The 24,306-nt window shown below is 39.1% G+C and overlaps 1 protein-coding gene across 1 annotated transcript in view; it reads left to right on the forward strand.

Moving 5' to 3' along the window:
• The window catches only part of PUDP (pseudouridine 5'-phosphatase), a 75,507-nt gene that overhangs the window by 39,673 nt on the left and 11,528 nt on the right, over nucleotides 1-24,306 (forward strand). Inside the window, exon 3 of the mRNA XM_080377658.1 lies at nucleotides 2,318-2,547. Within this exon, the coding sequence (XP_080233784.1) occupies nucleotides 2,318-2,547 (230 nt within the window). The remainder of the gene's footprint in view (nucleotides 1-2,317; nucleotides 2,548-24,306) is intronic.

Below are 24,306 nucleotides of genomic sequence, written 5' to 3' on the forward strand. Positions count from 1 at the left end.
CATTTTTATTAAGGTGCATTTTCTGAATAATTTAAATCTTTGGTCTCTGGAGCTGTTAGGGACAGCTGCATTTTTGCTCCCCTGTAGTGAGGGAAGCCAAAAAGAGAAAGTAAACACATGCACACACATTTACACACTGAAATCATGAGATGTGCTGGGGGAATCTAAGAGGGAACACTGAAGAAATAACCTTTCTGCAACAGCGCTTTTCTGTGGCTGGCTACCTCCAATAGAAACTTACAATATACATGCCCTGTGACAGATGAACTGAAGCTCTGATGCAGCGGGACTGAAGAAAATTAGCTATTTGCATGGAGCACAACTTTAGAGAAAACGAACTATATCAGCAAAGGCATAGGAGGTGGGAAAAGTCTTACTTGTGTGGTCTCTAGACTTCTGCTTTATACGACCACACACATGATATGCCAGCCTTGCTAAGTGTTGCAGATTATTTAGAATAAATTCCGTTGAATGAATGCATTTTATTTTGAAAAAAGACACATTTAGGCTACTGCTTTACATCAGGAGGTCTTAGTACTTCCATTAGTTTAATACAGGCTTACTTCACATGATTCAGAATGAAAACATATTCTGTATCTGGAATAAAAAGTTGACTTGTATTTAGTATCATATTTTAGTGAGAGGACGGAGCAGCATCATGTGGGATAATAAGCGCTTGCTTATCATTAGTATAATTATTTAAGGGGGCATACAAAGGCTTTTAAATGGGTGATGCATTGATATTAGAGGAGGAATAACACTTGTTATTTCTGTCCAGCTGTGAGTCTAACATCACAGAAGTGCATGTATTTATAATTTAAGACTGTCTTCAAGCATGGAGCTGGAAATGTCGGTCATCAGTTGGTTGATTAGATTCTGGAAAATAGAGAAGAAATCTGCAGAGGGCCACATCTGCAAGTCATATTTTGAGATAGATGGGTTAGTTAATACACCTATTTACTAATCTACACACTTCTTTATCAGCAGTAATTATAATTTCTCAAAGTTGCACATATGACTATACTTGGCAAAAATGTGTTGCAGGTAAAATTGTTGTTCATAGAATTGCCAAAATGGAGCAGAACAGCTGGATCACATGGGAAATGCAAATCGGAGATGCTGGGTTGGCAAAGGAAAGAATTAAATGGATGAGGAGTAGGAATGTTTTGAGGGAGAAGGGACCAGACCTAAGTATGGTGGTGAATCAGGAGGAAGAGAATAAGGTTACATTAGTATGATCAGGCATGAAAAGTAGGATAAGAATTCATGCAGTTGGAAGGTGAAAACATAAAATTCTGCTCAAGTTGGTTCAAAGAGCCAAAACTGGAGGCTTATCTACCTAAAACTAACACCCTGCGTCCAACACGGTTTGAATTCATGCCAAGAAGCAGAGCTGAAATGATGTTACATGTATGGAGGGCTTTTCTCTTTTAAATTTGTAAGGACTGGGCTCCACTCTTGTTCACCACTAGACACTGTTAATTGTTTTGCCTGGGAGAGGTATCCAACATTTAGAATGCTGCAGTGAAGAAGCACTGAAACCTCTGCATAGAAAACTCAAAACTTGCACTGAATAATAAAGTAGGTTTCCCTCTTGCACGGACTGCTGTGTTTTCACTGTTTACTGCATTAACCTTCCCTAGAAGACTGGATTGGATTGAAGTTTCTACCCATTAGGCTTGAGATGTTCATTACTCTGGGTTTACATCATCAATAGATAAAGCTCTGGTATATTAACAGTTGTGACTGACAGCTTCCCGCCTCTGCCCATTGTTACTCGCTTTAGTAATTACAAAAGAGAAACTGAGCTCTCTTAGGGGCTGGTTTAAGCCAGCTGAATACCTGCTTCAGAAATTAGAACTATACCATTCAGTGAGAAGAGTATATTTCTTTGGGTTTTTTTTTTCCCCAGAAGCATAACTGTGTATAAAAGAAAATATTCCCCTGTGTGTCTTCACATACAGAGTCTGAAATAATAAACATACATAAAGTTGGGGACATTGCTTCATGAGCTTCTAGTGCATATACTTATGCAATGATGTTGATCTCATATTTGGCATATTTTGAGAAAAGCATCATCTGATGACTGAACAAGTATATACTTTGAGGAATGTTCCATGATTTTTGTGTGGAGAAGGAATGTTTCAAATATAACAAGAATTGTTTTCTACACTAACTGATGGAAAGAGGTTGTTATATTCTGTAAGAAAATATTGTTGGAATACTGCTAAATATATTGTATTTATGTAAAGATTAATACATATAAGTACATACATGCATATATATTAAAATTTAAATGTATATTTTTGTCCTGCAGGGGTTGATAAGCTGATCCGTCATTTACACAAACACAACATACCCATAGCTGTTGCCACTAGCTCAGCTGAAGTGACATTTCAGATGAAAACAGCCAGACACAAAGAATTCTTTGATCTTTTTCATCATATCGTGTTGGGAGATGACCCTGAGGTGAAGTGTGGCAAGCCACAGCCTGATGCATTTCTAGTTTGTGCAAAGAGATTTCATCCTCCTGCACCTCCAGAGAAGGTAAGAAGGGGAAGGAACAAATGAACTGAAAAGTTACGAATATTGTGTTTGGCTATATTTGGATATTATTTTTTAATGTGATAAATACTTAAGATTTTCTATAAAAATTATAAATTGGCAACCTCTGTTTTTAAAGATGTTTTTATGCTGTTGAAGCAAAAGATTGTTGGAAAGTATCATTTTCCCCGACTACATATAGTGTTTGTAATGCAGATTGCTCTGATTTACTACGTGATAGTGTGCAGTAATAGGAAAGTGTAATGATTTTCCTCTCTATGCATAAATCTGCAAGCTGAACTTCACTACTCAAAGTTTGGCAACGGTTATTTAAACATAGATCAGTTTATTTTTCGTACATTCATGGCTGATTTACCTCTTAAGTGTCTAAACATTAAAGATACTTCTTTGTAGAGGGGGCATATATTTTTTCCTAAGCCATCTCCTTCCTCCAGGATTCTCGATCTCTGAGATCATAGCTCTTGTTTTCTGATTTAAAACCGATAAATTTGAGCAATCTTTCTCAAACACTAGAGGTGTTCAGTTTCTCTCTCTTCATATATAAACCTTCCAAACTTGATTCTGAAATTGAAATCTGTAGGGAGAATATTTGAAAGATAAATTGAGAGTTAGTTAAAATAATGTCTTCGCTTCTATTTTAAATTAAAATGCCTTTCTCCTTAAAATACTTTTCTCACTTCTTGTCTGTCCTGAGTGGTATGCAAGGTCTGAAGTTTAGGAGTTTCATTACTGCAGAAAAATACGTTACATACTAATTTTTAAGAAACATCTTTTTAGGCGGATTAGATTGTAATTACTGTTTTCTCAGTGGGATTATTGAGGAAAAATGGTTACACAAATACATGTGGAATGATTATCTAAGATTCTTCAGCCTTCCATACTTCAAGTTCTCACCCAGAGTCTTAACTGGTATTTACGTTGCCTGGGAATACAAAGTAAAATAAGTTGGATGCTATGTAGCGTACTATGAAGTGTTAACCAAAGTGGTTTTGGCTTTTTTTTTTTGTTTATTTGGTTTTTGAGGTGTTGGGGTTGGGTTGGGTTTTTTTTGCTGTTGGAAGTTCTCTTGATACTCTGTGTGTGAGGCCTTGTATGTATGGTACATCACAAATGTTAAAGGGTCTGAGCAGCAAGACCTTAGAGTCAAGTAGTATGAGTTTTGAACATGTTAAGATTCTGTTCAGAGCAAGCACTGGGAAGCATACCAAAGTTTTGAAGGGACTAAGAGGAGTTGAAAACAAGCTTAAACCACAGCTTAATGTTGCTTTCATATAAAATTATTCTTTCTTGCTTAACTGTATGTCTAGGGAACAGAAAAAGAGGGTATGTTCCTGTAATGTTGCATGGTGTGGTTTTGGTGAAGCAGGATGAGAGGTGTGTAACATATGCTTTTCAGTTGGATGGAGGTATGTCTGTAAGTGTTCTGAAATTCTGAAAGTAAAAGAGCAGAAAGTATAAAGCTGGGCCGTAACTGGTATTGTATCTGAAGGAGAGGTAAGGAAATGGAATTTCAGCTGTGTTAATGACAAATTAAACTATTATTTAATGTGAGGAGCATAATAGTAACATCTAAAGGGGCAGCCTTCCCAAAATTCTTAGGTTATATGGCTCTTATTTCAGAAAAGTCACAAGGTGGTAATAATTAAAAAGGACAAAACCACAAAAAAAGCCAAACACAAACAACAACAAAAACAGTGATTCTGCATTGCAGATATTTTTATTTATTCAGCAGGAAGTAGCCTTAGACATATTAACAATGAAAAAATATTTGAAGATAATAGTAGCACTTATTACACTTAGAAATTTTAAACTTTAAAGGTATGTTAGACAAAATTTCAGTGTTCATGATAGTTTTGTGTAGTTAATTTCTTTAACCTTTCTTTGAAGAAGAGCATAAATGTTTGAACACATGCTTTTCCTTTATATGAAATATAACAGCTTTCATATTCCCTTAGTGCAGATAATTTAGCTGAACTTCTTTTTGTTGCATCTAACAAGTCACAAATGTCTAAATATGGGAATTTAGCACAAGCACAGAACTCTGAAGAAGGAAGTCAAAATAATACATGCAAAAGTATTTTAAATATTCATGACCAATTGCAATGTAGTGTTGGCATCCACAGTGTTTAGTCCCAAGTGGTGAACTAATAGAGCTACAGGTTTGGATTTCATGCTAAAAATCAGTAACATGCCAGTTTGCAGCAAAATATCAGGAGATAGAGGCAACGTCTGCATAAGGAAGTAATTGATCTCAAGAGAAACAGATTATTAGAGCAATGTATTTGGTGCTTAGGCCCATACATCTATCCTGTATGTGGTTTGACTGTTTTCTGTTAGATTATATTTACTCTGAAAGCTGTATAAGGTTCTTTGCAGCTTTATGTCCACTTAAGCATTGGAGATAACTTGATATGTCCCTGGAGAGAACTTCCACTTCAGCTTTTTGCTAAAGCAACCTAGTACACACCAAAAACACTTAGTAAAACAAACTATCAGGTAGCAACTGAGGACTGTCAGATTTGCTTCAAAACTTCACTGCTGCTCCAAGCGAAAAATGCAATGTAGCCATACAAGGCCAAATCCAGAATTTAGCTGTAGTGGCATACCAGCCTGTGATCTGCTGTGCAGGCAAACTCCTAGAAGTAGGCAGTTCTAAAATGCTATAAAAATAGATATGATGTCTGCTTTACTGTCATTGAAGGATGTCATAATTGTCCATCTGGGAATATCTTAGGTGTTGAGCTTTTGGTTTGCAGTCTTTGGTTAACTAGGAACTTAATAAGCAAAATGATGAAACCACAGCACAGGGATTTCAAACAAGATACAACTTCCAAATTCAGCTGGGGTCTTACTGTCTTGTGTTGCATGAAGTTCCATATGAACTGCCAGCACTAGTAACAATTAACTGTCATATAAGTAATGAACTAAATCAGTCAGGTAATCAAAATGTGATCTGCAGATTAAATACTACAAATTTTGTCTTTTACTAAAATTAAATTATTTTATTTTTAAATATATGCCAAATTCTGCTCTCAAATACACAGATGGAATTTGTATGAAAACCAGCTGGAGCTGTACATATGTAGAAACAATGTGTACTTGAATATTGTGGAAATATCAAGTCACAATACTCAAAAAATTGTGTTCTTTTCCATACATTTTATATAGACAATTAAAAAAGTTTTCAAAGTATTTTTTTGTTTGAGTTTTTTTTTATTATTTTCCTACCTTTATATGATCATAATTTGGAATGTAAGTTGTTTCACAGTTTTCTAGAATTAGTTACGTAGTATGTTACTATTTTTCAAACTTTTACAATGGGAGTTTCTTTTAGGAGAACCTTTAAAATGAGCTGCAGAGGCAAAATTGGAGTTTCATTGATGACATCACTGTGAAATTTGGTGAATTCAGCTGTATATGCCAAAGGATGTCAAAGACAACAAGAACGGCTTCTATAAGTACATAGGACACAAAAGGAAGACTAGGGGAAGTGTATGCCCATTGCTGAATCAGATGGGGGACTTGGTTACACAGGATGTGAAAAAGGCTGAAGTGCTGAATGTAGCAGATCAGGAATGCCAGAGACCAGAGGCAAAGGTTGGAGCAAGAAAGATGTACCCTTGTTGGAAGAGGATCAGGTCAGGGAATACTAAAGCAAACTGGACGTTAATAAGTCCATGTGCCCTGATGGAATGCATCCTCAAGTGCTGAGGGAGCTGGCAGATGTCATTGCAAGGCCACTCTCTACAGTCTTCTGTTGATCGTGGTGACTGGGAGAAGTGTTCAAAGACTGTAGGAAGGCAAATGTCACTCCTATCTTAAAGAAAGGCAAGAAGGAGAACCCAGGGAACTACAGGTTGCTCATCCTCACCTGGATCCCTGGAAAGGTGATGGAGCAACTAATCCTGAAAACCATTTCTGGGCACAGTAAGGATGAGCATCAGGAGCAGTCAGAGTGGCTTCACCAAGGGGAAGTCATGCTTGACCAACTTGATAAACAACTTTAATGAAGTGACTGGTCTGGTAGACAAGGTAAGAGCAGTGGCTGTTGTCTGCCTGGACTACAGTAGGGCCTTTGACACTCTCTCCTATGAGATCCTCATAGAGAACCTGTTGATATATGGGCCGGATGAGCAGACAGTGAGGTGGGTCGAAAACTGTCTGACCTGCTGAGCCCAGAGGGTGGTGATCAGTGGCACAAGGTCTAGTTGGAGGCCAGTGACTAGCAGCATATCCCAGGGGTCCATACTGGGTCTAGTCCTGTTTAACATCTCCATTAATGACCTGGTTGATGGGGCAGTGTGCTGATGAAGAGAATGAGCAGGGGTATCTTATGAACGTATATGAATACCTGAAGGGAGAGTGTAGAGAAGGCAGAGACAGGCTGTGTTCGGTGGTGCCCAGTGACAGAACCAGAGGCAGTGGCCACAAACACACATAGGAGGCTGTCTGAGCACAAAGAAGCACTTTTTAACCATGTGACTGAGCACTGGCAGAGGTTGCCCAGAGCGATGGTAGAGTCTCCCTCCTTGGAGATGTTAAAAAGCTGTCTGGACATGGTCATGGGCAACTTGGCTGTAGGTGTCCCTGCTTGAACAGCGAGGGGTTGGACCAGGTGACCTCCAGAGGTCCCTTCCAACCTCAGTCATCCTGTGATTCAGTGATACACTTTGCAGATTTGATCTGGAGAAAAACCAAGTAAACAAAAGTGCTTTTGCTAAACAATATTTTTCTGTTCCATTTTTTATGTAAAGTTCAAATTATTTAAAATGATGCTTTTGGAATTCATAAATATTAGAATTTTATTTTTAGCTTTAAAATGGATTATAATAACCTTGCTTTCATCTGTTTCGGTGTATATTTGTATATTTATACATATATATATATATCTCAACTATAACTTTTCAATGTTATCTTGAAGTAATTTTGTTTCATAATAAAAATGTTATGATACTAGATTTATTTCAAATATGGCTCTGATGCAGAGGGTTTTAGACATTCCCATGCAAACATTTATATATACTTCCATTAAAAACATATGGATGAATTACTTACCTACTTGAGGATGTGGCAGTTCAAGGCCTTTCTTTCCAGTATTTTGGTCATTTTGCCTATAGTTTTTCTGTAAATTAAAAGACCTTATCAGCAGTGTAAATTGAAAACAAACAAATACTACTTATATCCATTGTTTAAAAAGAGGAAGACTGTAGTAATGCAATACAAATGGTCATAACGCTCTTATGAAGTATCAGTCTGTTCTATTTAAAAAGTTCCAAGTGATGTAAATTATCACCTTAATTTAAAACACTATTTCTTTGCAGTTTCTTCCATTTCTAATTAATTAATTGATCCCATAGTTACGAATAATCTCTGTACCAAATCTAGGGAGAGCTCATTAAAATTTTTCAGACTGATTAAATGGCATTAGGATTTATGAGTCTCAGTGGACTTTTTATGTCATAGAAAAGAGAAGTTCAAAGAGAAATTTTCTGAGACTTTTGCTATGAAAAATGTAGGGAAAGAGTAATAAAGATTCAGAAGATTATGACCATTTTGTATTTTTAGTCTATATTATACAAGGGAAACAGAGGGTCAAGAAGACTGCTTTAGCATTTAGCACTTAATGTGACCTACATTGTTGTGAGCTTGTGTAAAAAGGATGCCAACATTTTTTCTTATCCCACTCCATTTTTATCCTTTTTCTACTTCCCCCCCCACAACTGCACTACTTTTAGTGCATGCGTGTAGTGTATGTATTTCACTTACTATGGTTTTCAGAGAAGCAGTTATTTTATTAGTGATGTTTTTTTCCATTCCTTATGTATACCTGGAGGCTGAATTTATTAGAAGTATTTTAAATAAGGTACGGAAATTACAAAGGCATGAACAGCCATTCTAGGTGGTATACTGAGCTGTAAATTGGAATCCCTGCTGTTCAAATCACATATCTTAGTCATCATAAATCTGCCCCTTTTCCATTTTATAAATGAATTGACTTGCACTCTTTCCTGCATATTTACAATTCACAAATCAGACATTTTATTTTAGAAGTAGCAAAAGCATTAAATGTAAAAATACATAGACATTTTTCATCTTAGTTCAAACCTACATCAATGGCTGTCTCTTCAACCTTGGCTCTTCTCTGTCCTTTGATAGACCTACATTACCAATTTTTCCTCAGCTGAAACACTTCTCTAGACAGCTGTTCATGGTATAAACCATTCTGATTTAGCCAAGCTCTGCTTTCTTATCTCCTTGGACTCAATTTTTACCAGTTATTTTAGCATGTTAACAGCTGTTTGCTTTTTCTAGCGGTATATAGTCTGCAATCATAATGATCATAGTACACCTAGCTTTTAAAGTGTTAGGCTGCATTCAGTTGGACAGTTGAAGAAGAGTTTGTAGTAGATCACTGTTCACATATGCTGCAGTCTGTGCAGAAGCAGATACAGCACATGCCAGCAGCTGTGTGAAGAGGATCAGTGTTGCTCCATGACTCTTTCCAGCTGCTGGTGTGTTTTAAGGTAGAAAGCAGAATGTGGGCTTTCTTTTTGGAAGCCACTTGACTTTATTGTCTGTACTGATGTTTTTACAGTTCCTTAATTAATTCAAATTAGGCAGTTGATGAGTTAGAGCCAATGAAGAACTTCCAGTATCATTTAATTTGATTTGTTGGTGCCAGCTCCTGTGTAGCCAGGCGGCTAGTACACTGACTGAAGGTCTGGGATGTTTGAGTGTTTCTGCTGTGTGTGTTTTCTTCCTGGGATTTTTTGGAGATAATTTCCTTAGTGCTTGCACAGAGCGCCCCTTTGGAATACCTTAGATGCAAGTTGTGCTCACTCAGCCCTCCTGTTAGCCTCCCGCAAGCGTGCTGTCCTGCACAGTGGCCAGCTTCCAAGCAAAGCAGACTCTACTCTCCCTTAGCAAAAGTGTGGTGGGGATGGTGCTCCCTGGGAAGTGGTGGGACTGCTGAGCTACTGGTTCCGTGCCACGAGAGCTTGAAACCACTGCTCCTGCATACACACAGCATCCTCAAGTTTGCAGCAAAAGCAGAGTTCACTCCCTTGACAAATTTAGATTACATATGGCAGATTTTACTGTTACTGTACATGGGGTGACTGGGAGGTGAGTGAAGTATCTTGCATCATTTGTGTGTCCCCAGATTAGATTAGTTGTTCCATGCATACATACCCTTAAGTGTTGAGAGTGAATAGCAAGTGAAATCTGAAAGGGTGTATCTCTTGGCTTGAGAACAGGACATTTCTACTTGTCTGCCTTCTCACCAAGATGAGATGTCAAGTTCAGTAGGGACTTCTCTTTCTGACTTTATAGTTTTTTGAGAAATGAGTTTTTTGCTTTCATGTGTGCATCCAAAATTGCCCAATCTCAACAGCTTGTGTCTATTTCTCAAGAACTAAACATCTCTTGTGGTGGTTAATCTTTTCTAAATCATAATTGGAAAAGTAGTCCCAGTGAGTTCCTAAAATGTCGAGAAAAATTTTCTCCACAGAGAACGTAACAGCAATCCAGGACTTCTGGTTTCTTTTTAAAGGTGATCAGAAGAGAGGGTTGTCCTTGTCCACTGTGTGGAATACTTCCTCAAAAAATAGAAGAAAGCTTTTTGAGCACTCTTTGACCTGAGGGTTTCAGTCTTCCAGTTTTGGAGTATCCTTAGGGACTGTACTAGTTACCACATGGTATACCAAGTCTTTGCTCAGGAAGGTTTTCGACTAGAACTTTTTCCTGAATTCATAAAGCCTTTACTTTTCTTGCTTTGCAGTGTGACTGAAGACTTATTTTTAGATGTGAAGCTGTGATTTTGAGTATTTAGTATGGGTTCCTGGCTTAGTTCTTGAATGCCTGCTACTGTGGGGCACTGCAAAATAACAAACAGCATAATTTTGTGGGTTTGTTTTTGGTTTTTTTTCCCCCTGCTGGAGGGACTGTTGGTTTCAGACAGACACTGAAGAAATCTAAAGGAATACATTATTAATAAATTATACCTTTAAATTGCTTATTATGCAATTGCCTATTAGGCAATTTAAAGTAAGTAGGTAAGTAGGTATTGAACAATGTAGATTTTTATGTGTTAGGACCTCCATCTTGAAGTACTGCTAGAAGCTTACAGCTTAGGATGCGAAGATCAGAGCACTCTAGTGGAATGTACTTTTTATGTGATATGCTGCTGGACAGTCTGTTGGCTGAATCCCGTACCTCCTCAGCTTCTAAATAGTCTTAAGCATGTAGCCTTTATTTGTGTCTCCCAGGCTGGATGGTGAAGTCTTTGGTTATGAAACTCAGCTTCTGTCTTTGTAAGTGTAATGGACATGGCTGTAGAGAGAAGAACGTGAGATGTTTCATCACATTTAACAATCCAGGAATTCTGAAGATCTGCTATACACAATCACCCTTTCCCTATATCCATAGCTGGCCACTATTTTATATTTACAAGACAATTAAAGGAAGGAGACAGTTATAAAGTTGTTTGGTTTGTTTTCAGCTACCATGCTCTCAGTTCACATGGTTGATTTTCTTCCTTCCTCTTCTCCTGAGGTATGTGTGCATGTGTGTGCACACCCCCAACCCCATGCTGGCAGTCTTTGTTATGTATTTGTGGAAGAAAAATGAGATGTTGCATGCCTTGAAAGTAATTTAGCTCTTAAGTGTTTCAGACATTGCCCTTGTTACTGCAGTGCATGTTTATTTATGGATGTATTTGTCTTATGGAGATGAAAAAAGTAATTGAAATTCCATGCAAAAAATAACCTGGTCAAGGTTTGCTTTCACTTAATGCATCTGATTGGAAGAGGAAAGAAGGATTATAATTGGTTCTTTGTCTTTGGGGTACACTACTTGGGGGGTGGAGGCAGGAGTAATTTTTTTTTTTTTTCCTTGCATTTGTCTTGATAATGTATCAAGTAGCTGCTAAGGGACTTGATGAAATGTGATGCAGAATAATAAATTATGTTCTGCAGCCTTCTTTGCTTCTACGTGAGGTGCGTGTGTAAGCACAAAGAGACTGGTACACCTCCAGATTCTAAAAGCATTATATTCAGATTAGCAGGTCACTGGAGATGCGTTGCTAATTGTTTTAGGGAACTCATTATGGGTATTATCACATATTAATTATGCATGGTAAGTAGTAAAAAAGAGGGGGGGGGGAAATCCTTCTTTTATAATAAATTGCTCACTGAGTTATCTTTTCTTTCTTTCAAGACCTTAAGCATTTTTTGGAGATGCCAAACAGAGCAGTCATTGAATAATTAGATTTTAATTAACAAGAATTTTCACAGGAAAATGTTTTAATGTCTTGGGTTATAGCAAGCATGAATAAATCCTCTTTCCAAAAGATCTAGTGCACTGATTCTCTCTGTATCTCAAGTTACCTTTCTAATCACCCCAGAGCTTGTTGTAACAATGCTTTTCAACAGTTTCAGGACAAAGAATCAAGACTGAAACAAGGAATTGCATTGTTAGCAGTATTTTTTGGTTTCTTCTTTATAAATTATTGTCATGGGGAGACCTCCAGAAACGTTTGAAAGACTACAGTCAACTATGTATTGTTTCAGTGCACTAAGGCTGGGGGGTGGTTGGGGGTGGGTGGGGGAGAATTCATTTGTTAGCTGCTTTTTAAAATTTATGTGTGTTTTGGGATTTTTTGTTTGTTTCTTTCTGATTGTGGAGATGTGGTTTTAGGTAATTTTCAGAGACCTGGTATTTGTGGTACGGTTCTGCTTATTCTGTTGTGTGGTAAAGAATTTGTAGGAGTTTTTCTGGCATGGTTGCAGAAAACCTACATACAGGACCATCAATTAACACTGACAAATTATTTATAGTCTAAACAGGGCAAAGCATTTTGCTCAGGCTGATTGCTGTATCACAAAATAAGTGCACTCTACAAGACAATTACAAAGTATACTCCATAAAGCAATGTTTGAGAATTATTTTTTTTATTATTATTGTGATAGACTGGTGGTGTAAAGATAAAAGACCTTGTAGCACACACAAGAGCTGAAGAAGTGACAGCTTTATCTGTTAAAAAAAGGATGCTTAACATTTCCATTCCAGCATCTCTTTATCTTAGAATAATAGCGTGATTCAAAGCCAAGAAGGAAATGGTTCAAGTTAAGCTTCAGTAAGACTGAAGCAATTCTGATTTAAAATAGAAAACAATTCCAACTAGTGATAAAAATGTTGTTGTCCTATTCCATCAAAGAAAGCTTTTCATTTTTGTCTAAATAATACTGAATAAATTGTTGTTCATGCTCAGATGCAGTGTCCATCTTATTTGGTTCCATCACTGATGACAACTAATACCAGAGGCTAATAATCACCTTTTAGCTAGAGGGGGTTAGTTTATCCACTTAAATTCTGTTGCTTCCATGTCAAGTAATTGAAGGCTTTAGTAAGCTTTTCACAGTTTTTGTTTTTTTCTTGATTCTGATGACTATGTGGGACAATGAGTTCTGTAAACCTTTTGCAAGTGTTCTGAATTTCTCACCTTGTAACTTCTTTGAATGTCAGCTTTTTTTTTATGTTATGAGTGGGAAAGATAAGAAGTAATTGATCTGCCAATCAGTATTTTAAATACTACTCATAACTTCCTTTTTTATTTTTTGCTCCATAAGTAAAACACTTTACAGTCTGTTCAGACTCTCACCATCCTGAAAGGGTTGTTTGGGAATTTTTTTGAGGAGTGGGGAGTAGTGGTGCATGCTTGGCTTTTGATTTTTTTTTTGTTTTTCTTCATAAGCATACTGATTGCATTTCTTCAGACCCTTCCTATCAAAAATATTTCAACATGGAATAGTGTCTGTGGCATACAGTACCTGGAGTACTCCAGATGAGTATTCCAACATTGTATAGGAATATATAAAATATCACCCAAGCTCTGAGTTTTCACTGAGCTGTCTACAGTGATGTCTAGTCCTTAAGCTGAATGCTACAAGATGTACATTTATTTTTTTTCCAACTAATGGGTTACATTAAGCTAATTGCTTACATTTCTTGACCATTTTATTTCATTTGACACTTGACTGCCCAGCAGACTACCCAAGTCTGTCACTCCCAAGTTTCTTACAGGTGTTTCTTATCCCAGCTAACCTACATAACTTTGTCATCAGCAGATTATACCAAGTGTAGAGGCAAGGATTACTAGTCAATAATTCCCTGAATAACACCAGAATTCTTTTAAAATGCATCTACAACTACTTTCTAAAATAGTGGCGTAATAATGAGAAATGGTTTTTTAATGTAACTCCTTCACTTCATAGTTTAGTTGCTTCAAAGCCTCAGGGTCTTACTGACTAGCCAAGACTAGCTGATGAGATTTCATCCATTACTGAAAATATCTTCTGTTACAGAACATGTTTTCCTCCATTAGGAAATTGTCCTCTTTCTCCTGACCAGATACCTGGTCACAGTGATCCATTCAGCTGCTGTCTCCAGAACACATTATTACATCCTGCAGCTTCAAACTAGAGTGGAAGCATTAGAGGTTGCAGCCTATTGCCCTGAGCTTTGAAGTTATTACAGACTCAGTATATTACTGACACAAAAAAAGTTCAATGGAAAAAAATATAATAGTACATAACTTATTTTACTGTGTTGCACTTTCAATAATGCAGTTATCCCAAGATAAGTGCAACAGAACCTTTTATTCTACAAAGAATGATCACATATCTTAGGTAGAATGCATTTGCAGTTTTAAGATTAGCTATGAATTCAGTCATGAGTTTTTAACTTTTCAAGCAGAGAACTTTTATTGAGAACTTTTTTTCCCTTAAACTTCAGCAAAAAGTGTTTGCAATTATTTTAGTGTTTTCCTCAGAAGATAGTGTCTTCTCATTATAGTAATAACTAGTACAATGGTCATATGACAACCGCCATGAAAAGTTACATTATGTAGAGCAGGTGTTTGAAGTTTGGAAAGCTGGAAGTCCTGCAGTCAGATGTTCCATGAGTCAGGAATAATGCTATGACTCTGCCATACTATGACCATTACTAGACCTGGGAATGGCCCTGAGTTTCCTTATGTTTGTGTGCCATGGCTGCTCACTGTGTACACCACATTTATATTTAAGTGCACATTAAACCCTGAGGAGGAAAAAAAAGTGTCAAATCCATGTATGATGGATGATAAGCATGGAGCCTGCTCTGGACAACTGTTAGAGCACTATGAAATATATATAAACTTCTAAGACTGTAAGAAGTACAGATGTAGCTTGTGGAAGCTAGTCACACACACACACCCTGCACTAATTGGCATTTATGTAATGAATGTTGTGGGGTTTTTCATGATCAAGGTTCCAAATTCCTATTTTAGATGACAAGCAAGTGTTGTCCCTCAGTTTGCCTCAGAGTTAAAGAGTTAACAGAGGTAATTTCTGATAAAATTAGGTGGTGAATCAGCCAGCTCTGCATGAGCTTTCAAATGTATTCCCTGCTGCCCTGGTCTAGCAAGGAGCAAAATGGTTTAAGCAAGGCAAATTTCAGTTAATAGCTCAGCAGTAAGAAGGGCAGGAAGAAAAGAATGTACCAATGATTCCTGAAAAAGTGTATTTTTAAAGGTACTGCTGAAGAAGGATGAGGAGCGTAGGCATGAAGATTGTACAAGGCACAGAAGTCAGCATGATGTAAAACATACAGCTGAAAGTGGGAGAAAGAGGTAACACAATTAAGTGAAAAGATAGAAGATTTCTAGGGAGTAGAAGGAAATAAAAGCAAGACATATAGTAATTGTGGGTAAGATAATATAAGGCCTTGAAGATGAAAATGAAAACTTGAATTTGTGACTGCATTAAGTAATCTATATAGCTTCATTATGTGTTAGGAAGGCTTAATAGTTTGCAGTAGCCCATTTGTCCTTAACACTTTCCGAAGCATTTTTTAGGGAATGTAGGCAAAGAGTGAGGAAACAGTAGATAAGTTAATGATGTATATACAGAGATAGTAAAAGCATTTACTTTTCTGAGGCTAAGCATTGTGTCTCAAGAGGATTGGTAGATGATGTGACAGGGCTAACATTACAGCAAAAACTCTTCAAGCATTTAAGATGCTACATGTCTGAATTTAAAACCTCATGAAGCTAGTGGATAGAACTCAGCTGCGAATGTGTGCTTTGGTATGTCTCTCAAATAGAGGGGTTTTTTAGAAACATTGATGTCAGAGTTTCATCTTCTATTCTGTCTTGCATTAACTAGTAATTCTAAAGCAATTGTTCAATTTATTATTGTTTCTTCTGTCACTTGATTTTTTTTCTTATCATCTTAGCAATCGGTTGAAGAGCAAGTGTGCTTGAAAGATGATGGTTTACTTTGAGTAGGCTGGTGGAAGACTGTTTTACCGGTATCTTACTATTTACAGCTCTTCTTTACAGCTGTGGTGTTAGTACATGACAGCCTTAGATTTCTTTAAGATTATTAATATTCAGTGGAATAACTTCTTGTTTTGCTGATGTTTTTGGAAACTGATTTTGTTTGACTAATACAGTGTTAATGAAGGATGAATAACACATTCCGTAAGTTGATTATTCTGAAAAGGCATTTGTTGTAGTTTCTATCAGAAATTTTGAAATATATCCATTCTTTGCAGGAACAATTCAGTCTCACCAGCTTTCACACCATTTTTAAAAATCTGTGAATTGAGTCCTTAGCTTCTCTGTCTCAGTTGAGTATGTGATCTGGCTTTGTGTAAAGTGATTACTAGTAAAGAGCTTCAGGCTCAATATCAGTCCAAGGATGAAGAAATCCATCACAGAATGCTGTATTTTAATAACAGGATTTCAGTTACTCGGCAGTATGAAGACATAATAATGCTTGTGACATGCTGTGCTGTATTGCTTTAGGATCAGACTGAACATTGGAATAATAGTAGCATCAAGAAGAAAGAAAAACCAGGATGTCTGATTTGAGAATCTCTTTTTCTCCTATTGATTTCTATATTTAGCATAGTGTAGGGCATGTCAGGCCCTAGTTATAAAGACCTATGAAACAAACTACTTGGATTCCTGGTCTTGCATGTCAGGAATCAAGCAGTATGTGATGCATAAACTTGCATAGAATTGGATAGATCATAAGGAAGATCCACCACAGGATGCAGCTGTTAGGTTGTGTGATAAAATCTCATCTGCACACCCGTGAAGAGCTCAGAGAGGCGGTGGCAAGTGGGGGATGCCAAATCACACCCCGCCGGCTGCTCCCAGGCCCACCACAGGAGCCATCGGGGGCCCATCCCCACAAGGCCAGGGAGCAGGGCCCCGAAGGCAGACGGGGCCCAGGTTAAGGGCTCGGGGAGGGGCAGCCTTTCTGGGCCCTCCCAGGACTCTCCCATGGGAGCCATCAAGGTGAATCATCAGCTATGAGACCCATCAAGGTGAATCAATGCTGAATGCACTTTTGGACTGAGAGGAGATGCTGCCTGGGGCATGGCACACCATATGGGCTGCAGGGGAAGAGCATTTTGGGATTGTTCAGGATTTATTACAGGGAATTAGGGGGATAAGGTCATAAAAAGGGCTGGATGTGTGTGAATAGGTGACATGCTTGTCTGGCCACGGCCTGCTCCTGACCAGCTCAGTCTGTCCTATCTTATCACATTCCAGTTCAACTCTTCTCCTGGCTGAAGGGTGTCTGTTCTGTGTGTCTGTGTGTGGCCTGCATCTGGAGTCAGACCCGGGATGGAGGCCCATGTACCCACGGTGCCAGTGGCTGGGTGCCACCAAGCGCCAGCACCCAGCGTGGTGCGGCGGGTCACAGGGGCTGGATGGAGTGCAGGCAAGTGTGTGAGCGCTAGTGAAGAGCCAGCTAAATGAGCCCATGGATTCATGTGAGTGCCAAGTGTGACTGCATTGATCTCTGTGGCTAGCCATGTATATCTCTCTATATATGTATGTATATTTATGTATGTGTTTGTGTGCGTGTGCCTGCTCAGAATGCATGCTCAGCCTCACTACTGTTTGGACTGGGGGGCACAGAGCTGTGGCTGCCTCCCCTCTCTGTCAGGCTAACAGATTAGGCCCTATTCCCCGACAGCAGTAACTTGTTCCCTGGGATCACACGTTTCTCTCCATAAAGGGAGATAACCAGTTCAGGTGTCAATATTCAAGTAGGTATCTTAGTCCTTCTGTTTCAGTCTCGTAATAAAACCGTTCTTTCTAAACTTCTCTCAGAGCTGTTTGATCTCTTCCTGGTTTCCCAGTTTCTACTGTAGCATCTACAGTATCGTATCTTCTCCCATATTTTCTGCTTCAGTTGTGCTGGACGAATCTTGCCCCATTTGTTCCCCTCTGGGAACATCACCTTATTCTACCTACTTTCCCTACCCTCTGACTCAGGAAATGGGACATCCTCATAGTCTGGACGTAGACTGAGAGATCAAAAAGTGTCTAAAGTCAGTATTGATTATGTTATCATAGAATCATATTAGCTTATAGTAGGACAGATCTTTCAGTTGTTCAGATATCTGATGATTTTGCTTTGTATTGCAGAGGTGCCAGGAAGTAGATTGTATGAGAAAGAATGTATTTCCCTTTGGCCTGGGAGGCAGGGCTGCTTTTAGTTAATAATTGCGCTAAGATGCAGTAGGTACAAAAGGTCAATACGCAGCATACTGTTAGTGTTCTAGAAATTATTCTTAATGCTTTGAGGGATTGAAAACTGAAGCAGAGGAATGCTTTGTTTTCACTTTTCTGTAGAGTCATTCTGGTTGGAATGAACCTTGCAAAGTAACTGATCCAACCTTCTGAGAGTAGCTCAATACTAAATTCAGACCAAGTTGCTCCAGGCTTGTCCAGTCCGTTAAAAGCCTCTGAGGGTGGAAACCATGCAGCTTCTCTGGGCAACATTTCCAAGTTCGTGCTGTGATTTTTTTTTTTTTGTTTTCCATCCCCCCACTCTTATATCTAGTTAGACAGAACCTCTCCTATTTCAGTTTAGGACAAGGGTCATACATGGTCATACATGTATCAGTTTGGGACTCACGTTCATACTACACACCTTGGTAAAGAGGCTGTCTCCATCTTTTTAGTAATGTCCTCAGAGATATTGGGCAGCTGCTCTTTGTCTCTCCTGAAGTCTTCTCTGGGCTGAAGAAGCCAAGCTGTCCTTCAGCATTTCCTCATAAGGCAAGGTGCTACAACCCCAGCCATCTTGGTGGCCCTCTGCTGGACTTCTGGAAGTTTATCATCATCCTTCTGTTTTCTTCTTTCCTAATTTTAATGACTAATGAACTTTTCAAACATAATCCTTGGGTATTTGAGAATTATGATACTAAATAGTAACAGAATTTCATAGTCAAGTTTCTGCTGACCAGATGCTATTAACTTCATTTATGAGTCATATACTCTTGCACAATTATTTAGATTTCCTTGGAGTTGTCATTTTGTTCTGTGTTTAAAGATTTGAAGAGGATACAGAAACCTGAAGTACTTTTAGCTTTAACTCATGGCTGGGGAGTTGCATAGCACAAAATACACAAAGTAAACGTGGAGCTGTGGCCCTATTCTGTTGCCCCTTCCCCTCTCATCGGTATAGCCCAAATGTGGGGAGTGTTCTACATCATCTTCTGGGTAGAGGCCATCCTCCTTTCAGTATTGTGACCACCTTTAATTTAAACTGTTTCTTATTTCTGTGCTCCTGTTTTGTTTGATATACATTAACAGGCAGCAAACATTTTTTTTTTTTTCAATAGAGGTAGTCACTGTCGAAATCTGATTTAATTTCTACCTTTATGCTTTTTATATCTTAGTGTAAATAGGTTCATGAATACTTCTTTCTGTTTCACTTAGGATTTCTTTCTCTACCGTGCCTTCCTTCTTGCTTCAAGAACAGGGACAGATTGTTTAAAGAGAATCTGGATTTTCTGTTTACAGAGCAATAAATGTTCTGAAATGAACTGCAGTTGTATATGTTGTAAAATTGCTTTTGTTTGATAGATTAATAAATCTCAATCGAAGGTCTGAATGACTGCAGATATTAAAAGCTTGTGTTGCCTGACAAAAATGGAAAAAAAACAACCGCCTTTTTGCATTTGTTTATAAATACAGCAAAGGGCTCAGTACTATTCCAGTTAACTGTGGCTCTCATTTTATTTGCAAATGCCTTTATTTATGAGTCTCCTGGACAGTTTGTGTGTGTGTTTGTTTGAGAGAATAAACAAAAATCACCTTAATTGGCAAAAAGTTAAAAATGCCATGGTTCTGCAACAAGTGTACACGTTGATGGTGCAGACAATGCAGTGCCAAACTTTCTGTTGACTTCATAAGCTTTTGCTAGTATCAATAAGCTTATGAATTTTAGAGAACTTAAATCTATGTTTTGAAACCTACAGCTTTGTTGATCTTGTGGATTAATCTGTTTTGTCACTGTCCTGCACAGACATGTGAGACAAATCTGCCCTATATTCCAACTGCAATAACAATTGACTAGGATATATTTTGATAAAAGGCTTGGGAAGCACTATCATAAATTTAGGGCTTGCCCATTAATGTCCTGATTAATTTAAAAAGTGGAAAATTATTTGTTGGTTGCTTAAAAATTGATTTTTAGTAGAATACAGGAAGACACTAGGATGAATAAAACAAAAATCTGTCTTGGTTTTTCCCATGTGCCACCTTCAGATTCAGCAAGAGTTTCTGGAATGGAAGCAACTGGAGAAAAGAATAGGGAACCGGGCACAAATATCAGTGGTATACTGTATTGTGTCAGATACGTTAATTTGATCATGTTGGAGATACCTTAATATGTATCAGCAATGTCACATGGAAGTGTGGGATATGAATTACTACTTATTTTGCTAAATCTGTTAGGAAGTTTAGCAAGGAGCTCACCCACTGCATTTTCTAGTAAGATGTCATTCAGACAGGCAAAGTGTCATTGCATATGTTTGAATTAGATTGAACATTTAATGAAAGTGAAATACAAGATGATGTAGAATTTAAGACTACTAACTTTGGTTTATCAATACCTTCCCAAAATACGTTTGATGCTGTGCTGGTGATACTTTTATATTGAATTTAAAAACAGTTTAATTCCTGCCAAATCCCCATCATCCTTGGGGTTTGGTTCAGTCCTGACAGAGTACTGTGCAAGTCGCCATTTTCTTCCTAGCCTTTCCTGAGTTACTATTCTTGACATTTTATTGCGTTCAATGTTAGCTATATAAATGTATGCAGTTTTATATCTGTATATATAGAGTTATATATCTGTATAGAGATATATGCAGTACAGGTTTTAAAGTATATATGCGTTTGTATATTACAAATGTGTTGAATCCAGGAGCCAAATAGCAGCAGGCTGCTGCAGCTCCATGACCCCAAATCCAGCCAGCAGTGAGGCTGGGAACAGATTTCCAGTAGTCACATGAGCACAGACAGGGTATACAAGATGCATGTGCAGGTGTAACCAGGCCAGCCCCACAGAACAGCACAGCAGAAACGCTGAGCACTCACACAAGCCCAGAGAGAACCAACAGCCTCGTCCAGTTCTCCCCTCTGACTGATCAAGATGAAAGTCTGTTAGTGCAAAACATATACGTATATGCAGTGAAGATCCCTCCAGCAGCTGGATTAAGGCACTCTGCTGGCCCCATATACCATTCCTCCTGATTGTTGGCACCTGATGGCACAAGCCCCCAAAGCCACAGCTCTGCTCTAGCCCTCAGTGCAGATCCTTCTCCCTTCCCTTTCCTCTCACTCACACCCACAGAGTGGATGGCTTAGGCACAGCCCATCCAGTGGTCCTGGATCCTTGTGCTCCATCGCCTCCCACAGAGAGTCTGTCACGCACACACAGATGGGTCTCTCAGGCAGCCCTAGACAGCGTGGTCTCTGAAGCAGCCAGCCAGGGTTACCCTATGCCTACCCTCTCCCCCCAAGAGCCAGTGCTGCCTGTGCACTCGCCCACAGAGATGCGCCCGGCTCCCAGGCCACTTCACCTACTTACCAGCTAGTCCAGCGTGCTCTTCACTAGTGCCTGCATGCCCACTTGCACACCCACCTTTGCCGCAGGTGCTGCACTGTGGGCCTGTGAGACCCCTGGTGCTGTGGCAAGGCTGCGCCGAGACCTCTTCTCACATTCGCACGCACAGTGGTAAGCCCTCACCCAGGAAAACCATCAAAACCACGGTTCAGTTAGAGGAGACAGAACAGGCTGTGCTGGGCGGTGCAGGCACAGCCAGCCACGTGGACGGACTGGCCCCTGCTCACACCCCACCAGCCCCTTCTGTCCCCATTCCCAGGGGGCACCCCGACCCATGGGGCCTCTCCCGCTGGTGGGTCTGGCCCTGCCCCAGGGGCACCGGTGGCACAAGAGTGGCTGGGCCAGGGGCTGCCACTGCCCTCATGGGGCTGCTGGGGCTCCCCCACCCCTGGGCCTTCAGCCCCATCAGGGGTGAGCTTTTAGTAGGCTGATGGCTGCTGTGGTGTGATTCAGGCTCCCCCACCTGCCCTTGTTGCTCCTGCTGTGTGACTTCATGTGTGCAAAGAGGAGCACTTCTGTTGCATACACGAATGTGTGTGGATATCTGTGTAAACATAGTTGGCAATGTTAACTGCTAAAGCTCCATAGATCCTCTTTGAACTGATTAGTAACGTGATCTTTTGTAACCACAGAAGATTCGGAAGGAAAGATTAAAAACTCTCTACTTGGGCAGTGCTCCTTTTCTCCAAGGAAGGTAGTTAGGAAGGCACCCAAAGCAGGGAGGAAAAACATTTTTAGTTGATAGGGAAGTAGGAGATCATGTGGGAGTGAAGAACCTTGGCTTGCAGCCTGCAGAACTGCCACTGCTGAGCACAAGAACATCTGATTGAGAAAAGCATTTAGTGTGTTGTGAACAACGCCTTTGCTTTCCATCTAGATGCAAGATGCTGGTAATCTGAAGAAGTTCAAAATGACAACTGTCACTTGATTTTGTAAGGTTTTCTTCCTTTTTCTTTTGGTAACAAAGTTAAAAATTGATCTGGTTGAGATTATAACAACAGTAGTTCTATATAAAGTAATTGTTTCTTTCTGATTTTAACCCATTATCTCTTGTTACTCCATAGAACTGCTCATTAAATTACTTGTCAATGAGAAGATTGCTCTCTAAGGCTTGGAATTACTGAAGTGTTTTATCTGCAGATGCAGGGTCAATAGAGAAAATAGAAGTTTTAGTCTCTTCTCTCACATTGTTTTGCTTGCAAAAACTAGAACTTACACATAGAATGAAGCAGATGTGTTTAGCTACACCGTCAAGACCTGCAAACCCAGAACATAAATCCCCAAAACAATCTTTATTTATGGATGAGAAATTTCAGTCCTTACTCTTTAGACATATTTGCTATCTGATTCATACATTTTCTCTATTCAGTAATGAATCTTGCCTATATTTCACTAGCAGCAGTTGAAATAAATTAGCAAGTTTTTAAACATAATAGAGAGAAAACACTAAACATCTTTTCTAATCAGAAAAAATGGGGAAAAAATTAGTTGAGATATTTCCTGTATACTGCATCATGGTGGTGTTTGAGATTCTCTTTTGCTTCTTCACCTGACAACCTGTCCTACTTTCTATTGGGTTTTTTGTAGTCCAGCATATTTTACCTGGTAGCTAGAACATACCTTTCAATGGATTGTGTGGCAGTGATATTTTGTCACCTTGACATACCTGCTGCAGTCTGGTTTCCCCAGGGAATCCTTACACACTGGGAGCCGAAGCTTCCAAGTTATCAGCAAAATGCTGCCCGTAGCACTCAACTGCCTGTCAATTTATCCAGATTCTTGGCAATATCTGTGGCAGCATCTATTTCTGAACTGATCATGTTGCTCTATTAGACGGGTTTCTTTCAGGTCATGTGTTGTGATGGTTAGAGTAATGTAAAGTCACTGTTTGCAGTATACCATGGTAGTCTTACTAATAGATAAATACACATAATCTGATGTTTAAAAGAATAAAAGAGTGGTGGCCTGTGCTTAGGCAGAGACAACTTAGTTTTTTTCCCAAAATAAGTCTGCATTATAAGCATGTTAACTCATTGAGGTGCTTGTTTGTAAGTTGACTGCAAGCATTTGTAGAGAAGGCAGTTTGCCTTTGACTTAACTGTGAAGAAATGTGTTCATATCAGTATCGGAGTGACTGAGAGACTTCCTAATGGAGTGCTTTATATTCTCATCATAGGTTCTCTAATGGTCACTTAGCAATATGTTTTGTCTGTATTTTTTGCACATTTGTCATTCAGACCTTTAAATTTAGAAGTTCCATTACAGTGCCATCTGTCTCTGCACCCAGTGAGTGTGGCTGCACACTTTTGAAAAGGAAAGAAGAGCAAATTGATTTCATACTCTCAGAAAAAAAATACAGTTTTGATGGCTGGTGGATAGCAAGTTGACCATGAGCCAGCAATATGCCATTGCAGCAAAGGCAGCTGATGATGAGGAGTGTTGCTAGGAGGTTGAGGGGGGTTTATCGGGCCACTCTACTCGGCACTGGTGAGGCTATACCTGGAGTCCTGTGTCCAGTTCTGAGCTACCCACTACAATACACATATGGAGCTTCTGGAGGGAATCCAGCAAGGGTGCACAGAGATGATGAAGGGACTAGAGCACCTCTTCGATGAGGAAAAGCTGAGCGAGGTGGGACTGTTTAGCTTGGAGAAGAGAAGGCTCAGGGGGATCTTAATGTATGTAAATACCTGAAGGGAGAATGCAAAGAGGATGGGGCCAGGCTCTTTTAGAGTGGTGCTCATTGACAAGACCAGAGGCAGTG

Source organism: Falco punctatus, assembly GCF_963210335.1.
Source record: "Falco punctatus genome assembly, chromosome: 2".
In the NCBI taxonomy this organism is placed as follows: Eukaryota; Metazoa; Chordata; class Aves; order Falconiformes; family Falconidae; genus Falco; species Falco punctatus.